The sequence below is a fragment of the Rhincodon typus genome, chromosome 37, assembly GCF_021869965.1.
Source record: "Rhincodon typus isolate 14 chromosome 37, sRhiTyp1.1, whole genome shotgun sequence".
In the NCBI taxonomy this organism is placed as follows: Eukaryota; Metazoa; Chordata; class Chondrichthyes; order Orectolobiformes; family Rhincodontidae; genus Rhincodon; species Rhincodon typus.
Window position 1 is genome coordinate 10,523,123 of NC_063368.1, and position 17,609 is coordinate 10,540,731.

A 17,609-nucleotide genomic window follows, 5' to 3' on the forward strand; every position below is an offset into this window, starting at 1 on the left:
GGCCATTGTCGACCAGTTGGCCTTGGCTTGATTCCAGGTCTACCCTACCTTGGGCAATTGCAGCACTGAACAGGGTGTCTCTGTTTTGATTTGTGATCCATGCTAAGAGAGCTGATAGAAAAACAGAAATTGCTGGAAAAGCTCAGCAGGTCTGGCGGCATGTGTGGAGAGAAATCAGAGTTAATGTTTCAGGTCCACTGACCCTTCCTCAGAACCGAGGAGAGCTGATGTTGGCATTGAACAAGAAGAGTCCTGTTTGAACGCTGTTTCTCATTTAAGTTAGTTAGCTTCAGCTGAGGCATTTCTAAATGGACTGCAAGTTAAATCACTGCCCATGGGCAAGGGAAAATACTCTGATCTCTATAAAATGAACCTAGTTTGAAATGTCATGTGGACAAAGCCAGGCTAGGATCTTCCTCGTCTCAAGCACTTGTCTAGACTCATGCGTACAGTGTAATCAGTGAGGAGAGAAGTTCTGTTATCCCAATCTATGTGTCTCATGAGTAAAAAAATAAGCATGTATACCGAATTATTGTTTAAATTGATTATCATTTATTGTTGGTATTTTTCATTGTCCCAATGCACAAAACTGGAAGTAACTCAAAACGAATTTTGCAAAGAACAAGTGTGATAGTACTTTCATTTCTGATTACGTAGCTTAGATGATAATGAGCGGAGAACAGTAATGCAATTTCACTGAAGGGGAGCCATCATGAAACTAAGAGTTTGTGTCCAGCAACATTTTAGGTGGAAGAAATGCTTTCTTGTTTTATCATTTTTTTATCATTTCTTTCCATTGCTTCTTTATTGGACCATTGTGTCATGTCTATACTTCTGCAAATAATTAGTCCATAGTACCTTAATGTGCTCCCCAGATTGCTGATAACTCCCCAATTCCTCCGTTAATGTGTTTTCGACATTGATTATACTCTATTACTGGGCTAGTGATCCATGAGCAAAAATGCTGGCAGCACTCAGTCAGTCAGAGAAGAAGTGAGTTAATGTCTCATGTTGTCAGAACATTTCTGTGTTAACTATAATGTTGGCTTTTCCAATTTCTGTGATGCGTACTTTGCTTAAGGCTCTGACTGTTGGGTTTTGCTTTCCTGTTACTCGTAGGCAAATCCATGCAATATCTGCGCTGCCTTTATTTCCGGATGAAAGACGAAGTGTTTAAAGGATCCAGACCATTCTCATCAGTTCCACTGGAGGAGTTTCTGAAGAAGGAGTTTGGGGAAAATACGAAAATGACTGATGTCACCAAACCAAAGTGAGTTCATAATTTTCTCTTGGAGGCTCATGGTATTGTTGAATTTTCTTGCACACAGTGTGTGGAGACCGGGTTGTTGAATATTTTTAAGACAGAGATACTTAACTAGTAAGAGAGTCAGAGTATCAAGGTTGAACAGGAAAATGGAGTTGAGGCTGCAGCTGGATCAGCCATGATCTTATTGAATGATGAACTAGGCTTGAAGGGCCAAAAGGCCTACTCCGATTCTTGATTTTTGTTTGGAAAAACAATTTACAGTTTACTGAATGGCTGATTTGTGATTCCAGTAATGTGGGTTCAATTCCCACACTGGCTGAGTTTTTCATGAAGGACTCTCCTTTTGAGCATCTCTCCTCGCCTGAGGCGTGGTGGCTCTTGGGTTAAACTGCCACTAATTCTCTTTGTCAAATGAGAGAGCAGCTCTGTGGTCCAGTAGGACTATGGCTTCTTTACCTTGTACCTTTATGTATTATTTTCAGTTTTAGGATGGTAATTAAAACTTGTGATTTAAAGGAACTGAAGGGCGCTTAAGCTCAAACTTTACGGAATTTATCTGACATACCAGGTTTATTTATACATAAGCTTCAACCTGACTTTGTAATCTGGAACTTGATAGCACGTAGGAACAAAAATAGGCCATTCAGCCCATTCAGTGAGATCATGGTAATCTGTGGTCTAACTCCATATTCCTGCCTTTTGCCCGTATCCCTTAATACTTCTACTTAACAAAAAAAAAATCTGATTTAAAATTAACAACTATCTATCATCCATTGCTGCTTGAGGAAGAGCGTTCCAATCATATTTTATCTTGTGCTCTGTGCAAAATACTGTCCATTTTCCAAATAGAGCTTCTGACTCCAACTAATCCTCTGTACAATGTTAAAATTCAGTCTCCAATTTTTAGAATAAAAGTGAACTAAGATAGTGCACATCATGCTTTTCAGTTGGTTTATCAATTACATTGTTTAATGTTATCACTGTCAGTGATCATTCGATCAGGGCACTGTGAAATGCAACGCTGTTTGAGATTCACAAAGTAGGGTGCATTATGGGTAGCATTCTATTGTGATTTAGTAAGAAAATTGTCCATTCAAGTCTCACTCCAGAGCATTAAATCTAAACTGACCCAGTAGTCCTGTAGTGAGGGAATGCTGTTGTGTCCAATATTTTATCTTTTAGCGTATGGAATGAGCTGCCAGAGAAAGTGGTAGAGGCTGGTACAATTACAACATTTAAAAGGCATCTGGATGACTACGTGAATAGGAACGGTTTGGAGGGATATGGGCCAAATGCTGGCAAATGGGACTAGATTAATTCAGGATATCTGGTCGGCATGGACGTGTTGGACCAAAGGGTCTGAATCCGTGCTGTACAACTCTATGACTTTATAACTGACACTAAACCCAGGCTCTATTTTCCCTCTGAGGTACATGATGGATCCCAAGCATTGTTTTGACAGAGACCTCCCCAGTGTTCTGACCAGTACTTTACCCACGACCAGTATCATTATAAATGTATTATTCAATCGTCATCACGTAGCTGTGTGTGGGATCTTGCTTGGCTTTTCATTAGCTAGTTTCAATATTTAAACAGTGCTATACTTCAGAAGTAATCCATTGGCTGTAATACGCTTTGGGATTTTCTGGGGGTGAGAAAGGCCTATCTGCGTTTTGTGGGTACTGCTCACTCTGTGACTCCCTCGTCCACTCCACACTCCCCACTAACCCCATCCCACACGGCACCTTTCCCTGCAACCTGCCCCTACACCTCCCCCCTCACCTCCATCCAAGGCCCAAAGCAAACATTTCATATCCGACAGGGGTTCACCTGTACACCCTCCAACCTGGTCTACTGTATCCATTGCTCCCGAAGTGGCCTCCTCTACATCAGTGAGAGCAAGTGTAGACTCGGGGACTGTTTCATGGAGCATCTACGCTCTACGTGATAATCGACAACACCTTCTGGTCTCCAACCATTTTAACTCCTCCTCCCACTCTCTTGATGACATGTCCATCCTGGGCTTCCTCCAGTGCCACAATGACCCACATGCAAACTGGAGGAGCATCACCTCATATTCCGTGTCGGGAACCTACAGCCCGATGGCCTTAACCTGGAATTTACCAGTTTTAAAATCTCCCCACTCCCTGGCCTCATCGCACGTCCAAACCTCCCTCTCATTCCTGCCTCCTTGACCTGACACAACCTGTCCATCTTCTTCCCCATCTATCTACCGTAGCCTTCCCACTGACCAATCCCCACCACTCCCTACCTGCATCCACCTATCACCATCCCACCTACCTTTCCCCAGCTGCACCCTTCCTTTCTGTATTTATTTCCCAGCTCCCTTCTCCCTCCCCCTTTCTGAAGAAGGGCCCCGACCCGAAACGTCAACTTTCCTGCTCCTCTGATGCTGCCTGGCTTGTTTTGCACTTCCAGCTCCACACTGTGTTGTTTCTGACTCCAGCATCTGCAGTTCTTGCTAACTCCTCCTGCTAAATGATTGAGAGTCTTTCCTTCATATTAACCATTGCATTGGGGAATGGTTTTCATCAATTACTTTGTTGCTGAACTTTAAAGCATTATTGTTGGAAATTTAAATTTTGGGTGAGTGGGAGCATGTTTGAAGTTAATGTATTTATGTATTCGCCCCCAAACACACACACACACATCCGACCCACCTCTGCCTGTAGAGTGATGGTGACTGGAACCCTGGCCGATCGGCATCCTGGAGAGCTTCATCTGTTCCGTAACTACAACCCGCCAGAACTACAACATGATCCACCTTATATGAGGACAGCAGAGTTCCAGGCTGTCACCCAACCTAAAGGTAAAGCGTGATACAAGAGGTCCGCCTAAAATCTTGTATTTTCTTGTTATCTTGGGATCAAAGTTTGCAATTTAAAATTGGGCATGAAATGTTGATATTAGTGACATGGCATTTCATGCTCATCGCTAATTGCCCTTGAAAAGGTGTGGTGAGCTGCCTTCTTGAATACAAGTGAGTGTTTGTTAGGCCATTTTAAAAAAAAAAGGTCATTCAAAGGTTGTAGATTTCACTAGCTGGGCTAGTGAGATTTTAATTTATTTTTTTACCAAGTTGTAGATCTGCTCAGAATTGTGCATCAAAACTTGAAGTAAACAATAAGCCTGTTTACAGAATTATTGTTTAAATTGGTTATCATTTATTGTTGGTATTTTACATTGTCGCTTTCATTGGAAGTAACTCAAAACGAATTTTGCAAAGAACAAATGTGACAGTATTTTCACCTCTAATTACCGAGGTTAGTTGATAATGAACTGAAAGCAATAATGCAGTTTGGTTGAAGGGGCAACATTGAAGCAGCTATATAGTGAAAGCACAGATTTTTAATTACTTTTTAACCTTAATCTTGTTGTATAGTGTGGTAGTTTAACAGGCGTGAGTGACTTGCTTTACTCCTGACATAGCTGTAATTGTCATCTTGGAACAGAATAGCACAGTATCATGTCACGTATTTAATATCAAAGCTCCTAATTTTAAAAAAGAAAGATGCTTAAAAATGTCAAGGCATTGCATCAGGCTTTATATTTGCAGTGTCTTTTTGCAGTTTTTGAAAGAAATTTCTTGTGTGTACCAAGCCTTAAATTGCTGTTTTTTCTCTTGCCTGATGTTTTAAATACTAATTTTCCCTTTTCTTCAGGGCTGTTTTCTGTGTTTTTCAAAAATGCAGAAATTATGTTATGTGAAATCTTTCTCTGCTTTCTCCACTTTTCTCCCTTATCGTATTCCATCAAAAAGCAATTCTCTAAAACACATCTCCGCATGCAAATTCCTCATTTGCTCTATTCACCTGTGCACTATTAAAAATAATTGCAACAGTGCAAAGCTGTTACTGTACACCCCAATTGTAGGTATAACCTGATGGAGCCACCCAATAATAAATCATGCAAAGTGCTTTAAGAACCAAATAGGTGGAAAAGAATGTCATCTAAGGCAGTTAATACCTGAACGGGTTTTCTGATCCACATGAAAAGCTCTTACCAAGTGGATATAAGCGACTGTTACTTGGAGAAATTAACAGTATGTTCTTCAGATGTCACTTAAGTTACGTACCATAATGATTCAGTAATGTTAACTTATTTATAAGTATAGCATAAGGTCTTACCATGGACTCTCGTGGAACACCGATGTAATGCAACTGTGTATTTATTTATTATATAATATACTACTCAGTATAACAAAGCTGAGCTAGTCATGTGCTGAAGATGTCATGTGGGCATCCTTCTCCACTTAATAATAGTCTACGTTATTGATACCAATAAAAAATATTGGTTGTAATGAATGTACCCAAGACATTCCAGATGTTTCAGTAAAGCATGGAAGGTGTTATCAACAGTGTTATCAAGCAGCGCCTGCTCAGCAATAACGTGCTCAGTGATGCCTGGTTTGGGTTCCGCCAGGACTGCTCAGCTCTGGACCTCATTACAGCCTTGGTTCGCACATGGACAAAAGAGCTGAATTCCGCAGGTGAGGTGAGAGTGACAGCCCTTGACATCAAGTCTGCATTCGACCAAGTGTGGCAAAAAGGAGCCCTGGCAAAACTGGAATCAGTGGGAATCTGGGGGAGAACTCTCAGGTAGTTAGATTCATATCTGCCACATAGGAAGATGGTTGAGGTTGTTGGAGTCAGTCATCTGAGCTCCAGGACATCTCTGCAGGAGTTCGTCAGGATAGTGTCCCAGGCCTAACCACCTTCAACTGCTTCGTTAATGAACTTCTCACCGTCATAAGGTCAGAAGTGGGAATGTTCGCCGATGATTGCGCAATGTTCAGCACCATTCATGACTCCTCAGATACTGAACTAGTCCATGTTCAAATGCAACAGATCTGGACAATATCCATGCTTGGGTTGAAAAGTGGTAAGTAACATTCATGCTACACAAATGCCAGGATATGACCATCGCCAATAAGAGACAATCTAACCACTGCCCCTTGACATTCAATGATGTTACCATCACTGTTAACATCCTTGACCAGAAACTCTGTTGGGCTCACTACATAAACACAGTGGCTATAAGAACAAGTCAGAGGCTAGGAATACTGCAGCAAGTAACACACCTCCTGACTCCCCAGAGCCTGTCCACTATCTACAAGATACAAGTCAGGAGTGTGACGGAATACTGCCACATGCCTGGATGAGTGCAGTTCCAACAACACTCAAGGAGCTTGTCACCGTCCAGAGAAAGCTGTCCACTTGATTTGCCACCACATCCACAAGCATCCACTCCCTCCACCACCAAGTTCAGTAGCAGCAGTGTGTACTATCTACAAGATGCACTGCAGTAATTCACCAAAGATCCTCAGTCAGTACCTTCTGAACCCGCAACCATTTCCACCTAGAAGGACAAGGGCAGGGGATACGTTGGAACACCACCACCTTCAAGTTCCCCTCACCATCCTGACTTACTGAAAGAATGGTGATATTTCTGTTGCTGGGTCAGAATCCTGGAATTCCCTCCCGAAAGGCATTGTGTGTCAACCCACGGCGGGTGGACTGCAGCGGTTCAAGGAGGCAGCTCACCACCACCAAGGGACGGGCAATAATTGCTGGCCAGTCAGAGATGCCCACATCCCACAAATGAATAAAAACAAAAGTGAGAATGTCTACAACATTACAGTAAAGAGCATTTAAAGAAAAGACATTTGAAAGAAAATCTTCCTTCCTTCCTCCTCTTCCTTGTCATTTCTTTCACATCTCTACTCTTGGCCTTCTTTTGTTTCCTATGTCCTTGTTTTGTTCCATGCTTTTCTGTCTTCCCCCTTCTCCTCTATCTAGCTCCTTGTTTTTCCTTCTATCCCATCCCCTGTTCCACTTGAGTTATCAAATACCTCCCTACCCCCCCTCAAAGAAAGCCATACTGCTGGACCTGAAAGATGGCTTGATGCTGAATCTTGATGAACTGATCAAGTGGTATAATCCCAAGAATAAAATGCATCTTTGCCCAGCAATGTGGATTAACACACTCTATCTTTAGAATAGTGCTCCATGTCATTTCAGAAGAAACAATCCGCTCAAAGTTAACAAACCTTTCATAAATTGACAGCAGCCATTTCCTTCCATTCCAGAACCTGTACAACAGAACCTCTCTCATTGCTGAGTTCTGTTGGAGTACAGCTCCCACCCCCACCACAATGACATTGACACCAGTGCTACAAGAAGCTTTTCCTTTATTTTAAAAGAAAGTGTTTAAAAATAAATGTATGCAATCCCTCACAGATGCAGGACTATCTAAGAATGTGGGCTGCCATGAAAATGGAATTTCCTTGGGCATTTACTGTGGAATGCACGAAATACTGGAGATTTAGTTGGTGTCTCTATTCAGTGTAGCTGCTTTCTCCTGCACATTGTGATGTTTGGATCGTTAGCTATTTTTAAGCTTGTTTGAAAATGAACAGTAGAGTCCAAGTTTTCTCAGAACAGCTGTTGCAAGCTCAGCAATTCTGTCCAATCTATTACAGCACCTTTTACCCAAATCTTCATCTGCATCAGGAATGGAAATTTTGAATTTGATCCCACAACTCTTAACTCATGCCCCTCGTGAAAGGCAAGTTCCTTGGGTGGGCCCCTACTTCCTGTAAGAGAGCTCGGCTGTGGCTGCATTGGTAACATTCTCGCCTCCTTAGTCACAAGGTTTTCAGTTCAAGTTTCACTGCAGGACTCATGCACAGAAAAAACATCAAGTTGACACTCCCTTGCAGTACTGAGGAAAGGGCACCACTGTCAGAGATGAAATCTTTTTTCCAATGAAACATCTAACTGAGGTCCTGCCTGTCTGCTCAGGTGGATGTAAAAGCCTCATGACTTCATTTAAAAGAAAAGCAGGGATTTATCTCTCAATCAACATCAGAAAAGCAAATCATTTAATTATTATCTCATTACTGTGTGTACATGCTTGCCATGTGCAAATTGGCTGCCACTCTTTCTACATTTCAGTAGCAACCTCAAAAGTATTTCATTGGCTGTGAAATGTTTTCGGACATTCAGTGGCTGTTGAAAATGCACAATATGTATAATGTCTAAAGACTATGAAGTCTTTATTTCTTTTTATATAATTTTCCGTACTTGGATGGATCCTGTGGACAGTTGAAAGAGTGACAGATATTAATTTTTTGTAAACATCTTCAGTGAAGGATGAGCTTTGGAACTTATAAACTAAAAACAACCTCTTTTTATAAAGTCATACCAGGCTGGTATTACCGCCTGGAAAGCCACGATCATTGCATGTTACTTTGCGAGTAAACTGCATGTAAAATCATAGAATCCCTGCAGTGTGGAAGGAGGCCATTGGCCCATTGATTCTACCCCAAACCTCTGAAGAGCATCCATCCCACCAAGACCCACTGCCTACCCTATCCCTGTAAGCCTGCATTTCCCATGGCTAACCCACTAGCCTGCACATCCCTGGACACTATGCACAATTTAGCCTGGCCAATCCACCTAAACTGTACACCTTTGGACTGATGATGTGGAAGTGCCGGTGTTGGACCAGGCTAGACAAAGTCAGAAGTCATATGACACAAGTTATAGTCCAACAGGTTTACTTGAAATCACAAGCTTTCGGAGCGCTGCTCCTTTGTCAGGTGAAGTGGAGGGAAGCGCACAGGCACAAAATTCTGTGCCTGTGTCATGTGACTTCTGACTTCACCTTTGGACTGTGGGAGCACCCAGAGGAAACTCGCACAGACACGGGGAGTATGTACAAAATCCACACAGTCAGTCACCCAAGGGTGGAATCGAACCTGGGTCCCTGGTGCTGTGAGGCAGCGGCACTAATTACTCAGCCACTGTGCCGCAACATATGTGGTGAGCAAATGTTTGGAAAAAGTAACACGTAAGTGGTCAGTTGGCAACAGTGTGTCATGTGTATGTAGTCTAAATTGTGGCTTTCCTTCAAACAGACCAGTTGGTGTGGCGAGCCGCTCGATGCAGTGGTGCAGCCCCTACCTACTTCCGACCCATGGGCCGCTTCCTGGATGGAGGGCTGCTTGCAAATAATCCAACGCTGGATGCCTTGACCGAAATCCATGAATACAGTCAGAACCTGAGGAGAAAAGTGGGTGTTACCTTTATTTCATTAAATTTCTGCTAATTCTTAGACAAATCTAGGAAGCTGGTTTAGTTCCTCACTGCTGCTTCCCAGATTGGAATGAAAATTGTTCATGAAAATTCCAGTCACTACCTTGTTGGAAATCTTGGTATTTTAGATGGAAAAGTTATCCACCCAAAGGGAATTCCAAGCCTCTTCTTACCACTTTGTCCTTTTAGTCATATTTCTGCATTGGATAAAGTGACATTGCTTAAAGATTTTCAACCATAATATTATTATTCTGTGTCGTTTTAATCCAATATATGAACTGACACTACTAAAATATTACCAGAGTCTTGTAAGAGTAATTCTGATATTGAAACATTGAGTGTGGCCGTGGATGTTTCCCGTTGTTCCTAGCAACGTCATTTAACTAGAGATAAATGGGAAGCATTTTCCATCTAAATGATTGTTTCAATGATGCTTGACCCTCTCCCAGTGACTCTGAGGGTAAATGGATGTATGTTGAGAGCTGTGCAGGAAGGCAATTCATTAATTGGGTCACGATCGTTGTTTCTTACTGATCTCGATTGATGTATTACGCAGGGTGCTATAATTGAGCTAGGCTACGACAGGGAATAAACAAAAATGAAATATCATAGGATTCTTACTTGGTGTCCTCCTGTAAGCGAGCAGACATTTAGATTGAATGAGGACAAGACTGAACATACATCAAGTATGATGGCTTTGCAGATAAATAGTTAATTGGTGCATGACAAGTATCCTACTTAATGCAGGTATTGGAGAAGGAATTCTTGAAATCAGTGGAGAACTCCATTCTCTCTTGTTTAATGAGTTGGACAGAGCCGTGCAATTGGTCTGTAAAAGGCTTGTAACAAAATCCTCATTTAGTCGATAAAATGTTACAGGGTCAGTAGCAGAAATTCGGGAACAGTCTGTTAATGCAGTGATTGCTGCATAATGATTTCTGAAGAAGGATCCAGAACCGAAGTGTCAATTTTCCTGCTCCTCTGATGCTGCTTGGCCTGCTGTGTTCATCCAGCTCTATACCTTGTTATCTCAGATTATCCAGCATCTGCAGTTCCTACTATCTCTGTTAATGCAGTGTTAGTTTGTCAGGTTGCCCTTTTTTAGTTACGTTGTGTTTGTTTCACAGGGTAGAGAGAATCAGGTGAAGAAGCTTGGTATTGTTGTTTCACTTGGAACAGGAAAGCCGCCACAGGTACCTGTAACCTCTGTCGATGTCTTTCGTCCCTCCAATCCTTGGGAACTGGCTAAAACAGTCTTTGGTGCCAGAGAGCTGGGCAAGATGGTGGTTGACTGTGTAAGTATAATGTGAATGAGGTAAGCATTTGTTGTTCTTTGAATTTGCTATTCCTCAAAGTGGTGTGTTTAAGGACTGACTAGGCCTGTAATTTTTGTGGCTTTTATTGTCAAATCCAAACTAGATCCACTTTTCACTACAATCTAGATGTGCTTAAAACTGGTGTTTGTACAGCGTCGAGTGTAGCAGAGGAGCTGTGCTGTCTGCTCGAACTGTGTGATGGAACCTCTCAGCACCGGGAACTTGGGTTCGATTGCAGCCTCGGGCAACTGTCTGTGTGGAGTTTGCATGTTCTCCCCATGTCTGCATGTGTTTTCTCAGGTGCTCTGATTTCCTCCCACAGTCCAAAGATGTGCAGGTTAGGTGGATCAGGCATGCTAAATTGCCCCATAGTGTCCAGAGTTGTGCAGGCTAGGTGGACTACACATGGGACATGCAGGGTTACAGGGATAGTGTGGGGGCATGGGGGGGAAGAGGAGGATGCTCTTCAGACGGGCGGTGTGGACTTGATGGGTCAAACAGCCTGCATCCACACTTTAGGGATTTAAAGGTTCTAAGAAACCGTGGTTGCTGTGATGGTTTACAGCTGGTCTACTACAGCCCCTCTGGCTGGTGATGGTCACAGGAGAGACTGTGGGAGAGGTAGATTTTACTTTGCCTGGGTTCCATCAGGATTTCAGTTGCCTTGTGGGGAATGGGACGGCCGAGGCACTGCTGTGAGTGCAGTAGAATGGTGAGCACCAACTCTTTATTGATTTGAAATGGAGCTCTCAATATGTGTGATTTTTTTTGTCACCTTGAGCTAACCATGTTTTCATTAACTGCGTTTGGTGTCATTGGAATAAAGAGTCACTGAACCGGATTCTTCATTCATTCACTGTTTTTTTCCTACATTATGCAAACGTAATGATGCACTGCATGACTAGCTGCCTCATGATATTCACTGCTATGTTTCATGTTCCTCTGAACTTCCGCTCGTATTACTACTTAACTATGCTATCAAGCTTTGTTACACCCCCCACCTATAAGTTCCTCTCCAGACCACACACCATCCTGTCTTGAAACCATATCACCGTTTCTTCGCTGTTGCTGGGTCAACGTGTTGGAACTGCCCCTCCAACAGCTCTATGGGTGCACCTGCAGCAGCTCATTGCCACCTTCTCAAGATCAGTTGGAGAAGGTTAAAAGTGCTGGCCCAACATCCCATGAAAGAACAATATCTAAAAAAAAGCATCTACCGATCAAACTCCTTGTTCGCTCAGGAGCTGGTGCCCTTTGCCTCACTTAATCCATCTGACACCTGCAGTCTTTGAGGCTTTTGAAACGCAAGCTTGGCTGTTATTCAACTTGCATTATCTTCTTTTCCACTCATTTCAATTCCTGCACTTTTTACATTCATGTCTCAAAAAAAAGATCACTGTCTTTTCTAACTAATGCAGGCCAAGGTAATGACTGGCTCAAGACAAATTGATGTGAGATTGAAATAAACCAGACCCTTGCGACTATCCAAGGACTGTAAAGTATTGAGTGTTGATGTAATGATTTGCTTTGTCTACAAGAGGTTTAACAATATTATTTGCAAAATAATTAGACTCCAAAATGCATATTGTATATGTTTTCAAAATGAACCGAAAGGATATTATAATCCTCCCAAACCCACTGCTGCTTCTGAATGTTTGGGTCACGTGCCAGCTCGGGAGCAGTTTAGTCTCTCGAGGCATGGCGTGTGGCAGTGAGAGAACAGAGTCTTTTTTTTTGACTAACTGAGAGACTAATTAGTTGAGCAATTGTAGCAATGAGATCTTTCACCTTCTATTTGTTAGTGCACTGATTCTGATGGTCGAGCAGTGGATCGAGCCAGAGCCTGGTGTGAGATGGTGGATATTCCATATTTCAGGTAGGCACAGGATTTAATTAATCAAGCAGAGACTCCAGCATGGGTAGATGGGAGGGACGTGTCACCTGGACACCTTGGTTTACACTACATTACAGAGACGATGATGCAAGGACCACAGAGCACTTTGTTTCTCTGAGACTGGATTATTGTTTTGTATTAACTGTTACACATTTCGTTTCTTGATCCTCTAAGCATTAACCATGCGTAGCCTGCAGTTTGGTTGAGATTGGGGTAGTGTTTTACCTAGCCAGTCCTTTTTAAGACTCCTTTTTTTAAAAAGGATAACGGCTGGATATTGTCCAGATCTTGTTGCATTTGGACGTGGACTGCTTCAATACCTGAGGAGTCATAAATAATGCTGAATGTTGTGCAATCATTGGCAAATATCCCCACTTCTGACCTTATGATGGAGGGAAGATCATTAATCGAAGCAGCTGAAGATGTTTGGGTCTAGGACACTATCCTGAGGAACTCCTGCAGAGATTTCCTGGAGCTGAGATGATTGACCACCAGCAACCCCAACCATCTTCCCATCTGCCAGGTATGACTCCAACCAGTGGAGAGTTTGCTCCCTAATACCCATTAATTCCAGTTTTGCTGGAAGGAGGTGGTCTGAATAGATAAATCCGGTTAAATGTAAGAAAAACAGAAATTACTGGAGAAACTCAGCGTTATCTGGCAGTATCTGTGAGGAGGGAAACAGAGTTAACGTTTTGAGTTAAGTGACCCTTCATCAAAACTGTTCACGGGACCCAAAACAGTAACTCAGCTTTCTCCTCACAGATGCTGCAAGACCCACTGAGTTTCTTGAGCAATTTCTGTTTTTGTTTCAGATTGCTAGTATCTGCAGTTGTCTTATTCTGGTTAAATATAGATGCCTGGAAATTCTTGAGATCCCTTTTATCGGCTGCTTTGGACCTGTTGCAAATGTATTGCTTTGAATCAGCATTTTCTTTTTGTCTGTCTTTCAGGGCTATTTTGCATATACATATATAAATGTGAAGTCTGTAGTGTGACGGCCTTGAGACAGATATACTATCCATGATGTACAGCTGTTTCACTTTGGACCTTTAATGACAGCAGGCTAGACAACATTGTTATACAATGATGTCCACTTAGATTGCACAATCAGAAAGAGTAATGAGTGCCTTTACAGGCCTGGTGATATTGCTATTGAAGTGTGGTCCAATATTTTATGTGACATGTCTGATCTTTGTGGGCAACAGCTTTTGTTTTATTGCACCTGTTTCATGAAGTAGATTAATCTTCAATCAGAATCCAAGATCTGTTGTTATCTGTAGATTGAGAACTTTGCACTGTAATGATAACATTGATTTTATATTTTTTTCATATGGCCCAGAAGGCTCCATAATATGCAGCTAAGCAGCCCCTAAGCTGCTTCTCCTAAAGTTGTCATTTAGTTTCTAAGGATGGTTAAGCTCCGCTCCACTGACTTCATTCAGACTTTGGGTGGAACTTTGACAACTCCTGCACAATATGATCAGACACGCCTACTGAAACTCTGGACTTAGTGCAAGTCACTGAGGCTTGGTGACTCACCCTGCTGCCTACGCTGTACTGCTACCTCATCATTTTGAGGTTTGTTGGTGTTCTGTCTCAGTACAGCGCTAGCTGGCAGCTTTGGTTATGGAATAAACCAGTGGGTAATGTGTCTGAGACTTGACTGTGTAAGGAAGCGGAGCGAATGAACTTCATATATCAAGCTGGTTTGATGCTGTCGTGTTTGGGAGCCTGTGTGTGGGGGGGGGGGGTCTGTCATTTAGCTTAGTTGGTTGATTTGGCTGGTTTGCAGTGCAGAGTGATGCCAACAGCAAGGGTTCAATTCCTGACACTGGCTAAGCTTACCATGAAGGATTGTCTCCTTTTCAACCTCTCCCCTTGCCTTAGGCATGGTGACCCTCCATTTAAGATACCACCAATGAGAGAATAGTCCTATGGTCCAGTAGCACTATGGCAACTTTACTTTCCTTATTTTTTCTCCCAGGCTCAATTCGCAACTAAAGATGGATGTGATGTTGGATGAGATTGACGACGCTATTTTAATCAACATGCTTTGGGACACACAAATCTACATCCACCAGGAGAGGGAGAGAATTCAACAACTCGTTCAACTTCTGCTAAGTGCTTGACTTGGGAGAAGGGAAAGGGTAAATGGAAGGCTACATTAATAAAGACTGACCAAGTTGGCTTTGTAAGCACCTACCATACTACAGGAGCTGACTGAATATTATTTTTAATAGGATTAAAAATTAAACAATGCTGCTTTGTGCTATGCTGCACCAATTACACTCCAATTATACAGACATACAGAGGCTGATCCTAACAGTCTTCTGTTTTGTACAAAGAAAACCAAGAAAGAGAACAAAAGAGAAGAAATCTTGGTTTGGAATGTACCCATCCATCAACGTCAATACTTGCCTTTTCTCTTTAAAGATGGTTACTTATTTGCATTTCACATTTGAGAAAGATGACTGCTGTCACAGTAATGGCAGATTCATGGTTTGTGGAAACTAGAATCAGGCTGGATGGGCTGAATGGCCTTCACATCCTCTTCTATTCTTATCAAATTACTTGGTCCTGTTTTGATTGCTTCTTATTCAAACAATGGTACAGTTCACTGTGGGTCATTACATTAGGAATTGGCTGTGCAAACATCAGTAGTGGTTCTCAGTATTGGAACGATGGCTGGTTGTGATCACTGTAAATTACAAAGTATAGCAATCATAAGAATCGTAACCGAGTGGAATTAAACACGTTTTAATGTGTCTAGGTATATTCTTATATTTGCTTTCATTGTGGATTTATCAGAGTTACCCAGCCCCTGGACCTGATGAATAGCCAATGCATCTGAGATAGGTGGTCTTTTGAGGAATATATTTATTTTGTCTTATGTAATTTGTTGTTTCTAAGCCTCTGTGTGATTTCATATTTCTTCCAAGTTGACAACACAGAGCTGTTAATATATGTTAGAAAGTGAGAAAACATTTGTGGCCTCTTCAAACTGAATGGACAACGTAAGGCATTGCTACTAAATTGTGGACCCATCCTCATCATGTGCTGAGTATCCATTTTGTGTGTGTGTGTGTGTGTGTGTGTGTGTGTGTGTGTGTGTGTTACAGTTTCCACAAGGCTTTATAGTGCAGTATTGTACCATAGGAATCCTCCAGTGTCAATGAATGATGTATTTGTGTGTGATGATGATGAGTGGAAAAAAAGGTTTTTTTTTGGTTCTTTGTTACAGGAGAGACTGAATCAAGAGGAATGGTTTTCACTGCGACACACTTTGTTTTTCATCCACTCCCACCCCACTTTAGTTAACCCAGAAAATGGGCACCCTGTTTTTCTAGACTTGAATTTATCTAAAATAGTTGTTAGCAAGGGTTAAAGGTAGAAATCAATCAGATGAAGCATTAAAACGAAGGCCGTATTTATGCAGAATGGAAAGGGTAAACAGAATCTCATGCTGCTGTTTATGGGACATTGCTGCATACTACTTGGCTGCTGTCTCCCCTGCATTACAGCAGTTGGCTAGGCAGAAGAAAAGTTCAAAAACTAGACTGGCCACAAAGCACTGGGAGACCTTCTGAGGTCCAGAAAAGTGCTATATAAATCTAGGTCTTTATTTTTAAAATCCTTGATCAAATAGATGACACAGTGCCTCAGAGAGAAGCAAATGTGATGGACCAAGTGGACTTTCATTGTATTTTCATCATTTTCTTTTGACCTGAAGTTGCCAATTGACATTGAACTGACTGCCTTACTTAACAGTTATGTTTCAATTTATTTAAATTATAAACTCTGTTTTGGTGGTTGTATATAAGAATATGTCATGATGATTAGCTTGTTGAAGTGGAAAACCGATAAACAATTTTGAGACTGTGAGCATCAAAACTTCAACTGATGTTACAATATGAAGGATTGAACTGTAATACAGTATGCCTGTTATCTGTAATTATGCAATTCTGATCTTGATTTTCATTAACAATGTACAATGTGATTATAATAAAAGGATAACTAAGATTTTTTTCAAACTATAATTATTTAAACAAAAGATATTTATTTTGTCAAATGGCTGGATTGGACTTGTGGAAAGAATATTTAAATACGATGCCTCTTGGTAATTTGCAAGAATCCGCCACCCCTCAGTTACATATTCTTCAGAATGAAATGTCATTGGGGTTAAATGAGGTTGAAAAAATGTACAGTGATGTGCAGGCAGATACTAAAGAGAATGTTTTGGGTAAAGTGGGGGAGATGAAGAGTTAAAATGGCAAATGAGTTCCAGGGATTAACAGCTGCAGGAGCGGTCTTCTGTGGCAGTGTGGACAGCAAGCAGCAACAGGGTGGATAGGAGGATGTGAGGAGTGTAGTTGGAGGAGATTACTTAAAGAGCATTGGGGGGGGGGAACAGAAGGATTTGAGGGTAAGGTAAGGAGGCTGTTTTCAACAAATTTACATATTAGAAATATTCTAAACAAAACTATTTATAAGTGCTGTTGAAAATTGGGGAATTATACTCTCCTGTTACTGCAAGTGGGTGTTAGACTGAGTCCCATTCTTGGGATTGCCTCAGAAACAGACATACAGACATTTGAATTAGGAGTGGGAACAACTTATTTGGCATCTCAAAACTCTGCATTTAATAAGAAAATGGCTGATCTGATTGTAATGACCACGCCACATTCTCGCCTACCCCCCTGTAACTTTTCACTGATGTGTTTCCCAAGAAACTATCTGCCTTTAAAATATTCAAACACTGTGCTTCTACTATATTTTGAGAAACAGTTCCAAGACTTGAGACCCTCTAAGAAAATAATCACTACATCTGTCTTAAGTGGGTGATCTCTTATTTTTAATGGTGACCACTGGTTCAGTTTCTTCCACAAGAGGAGACATTCTCTCTAAATCCATCCCGTCAAGACCTGTAAGGATCATGTACATTTCAATCATGCAGCTTCTTAGTATGATATGGGCCAGGAGCAGGCAGGTGGGACTAGCTTAGTTTAGGA

General features: G+C 41.7%; 1 protein-coding gene across 4 annotated transcripts in view; it reads left to right on the top strand.

Annotated features, from left to right (window-relative positions):
* Positions 1-16,620, top strand: part of pla2g6 (phospholipase A2, group VI (cytosolic, calcium-independent)) — a 71,371-nt gene extending 54,751 nt beyond the window's left edge. For all 4 annotated transcript variants that reach the window (XM_048617594.1, XM_048617597.1, XM_048617595.1 and 1 more), the window contains 6 exons: positions 1,120-1,270; positions 3,961-4,097; positions 9,210-9,364; positions 10,515-10,682; positions 12,506-12,579; positions 14,585-16,620. In XM_048617594.1, coding sequence (XP_048473551.1) covers positions 1,120-1,270; positions 3,961-4,097; positions 9,210-9,364; positions 10,515-10,682; positions 12,506-12,579; positions 14,585-14,729 — 830 coding nt within the window. In that variant the 3' untranslated portion in view covers positions 14,730-16,620. The remainder of the gene's footprint in view (positions 1-1,119; positions 1,271-3,960; positions 4,098-9,209; positions 9,365-10,514; positions 10,683-12,505; positions 12,580-14,584) is intronic.
* Positions 16,621-17,609: the final 989 nt, after the last annotated feature.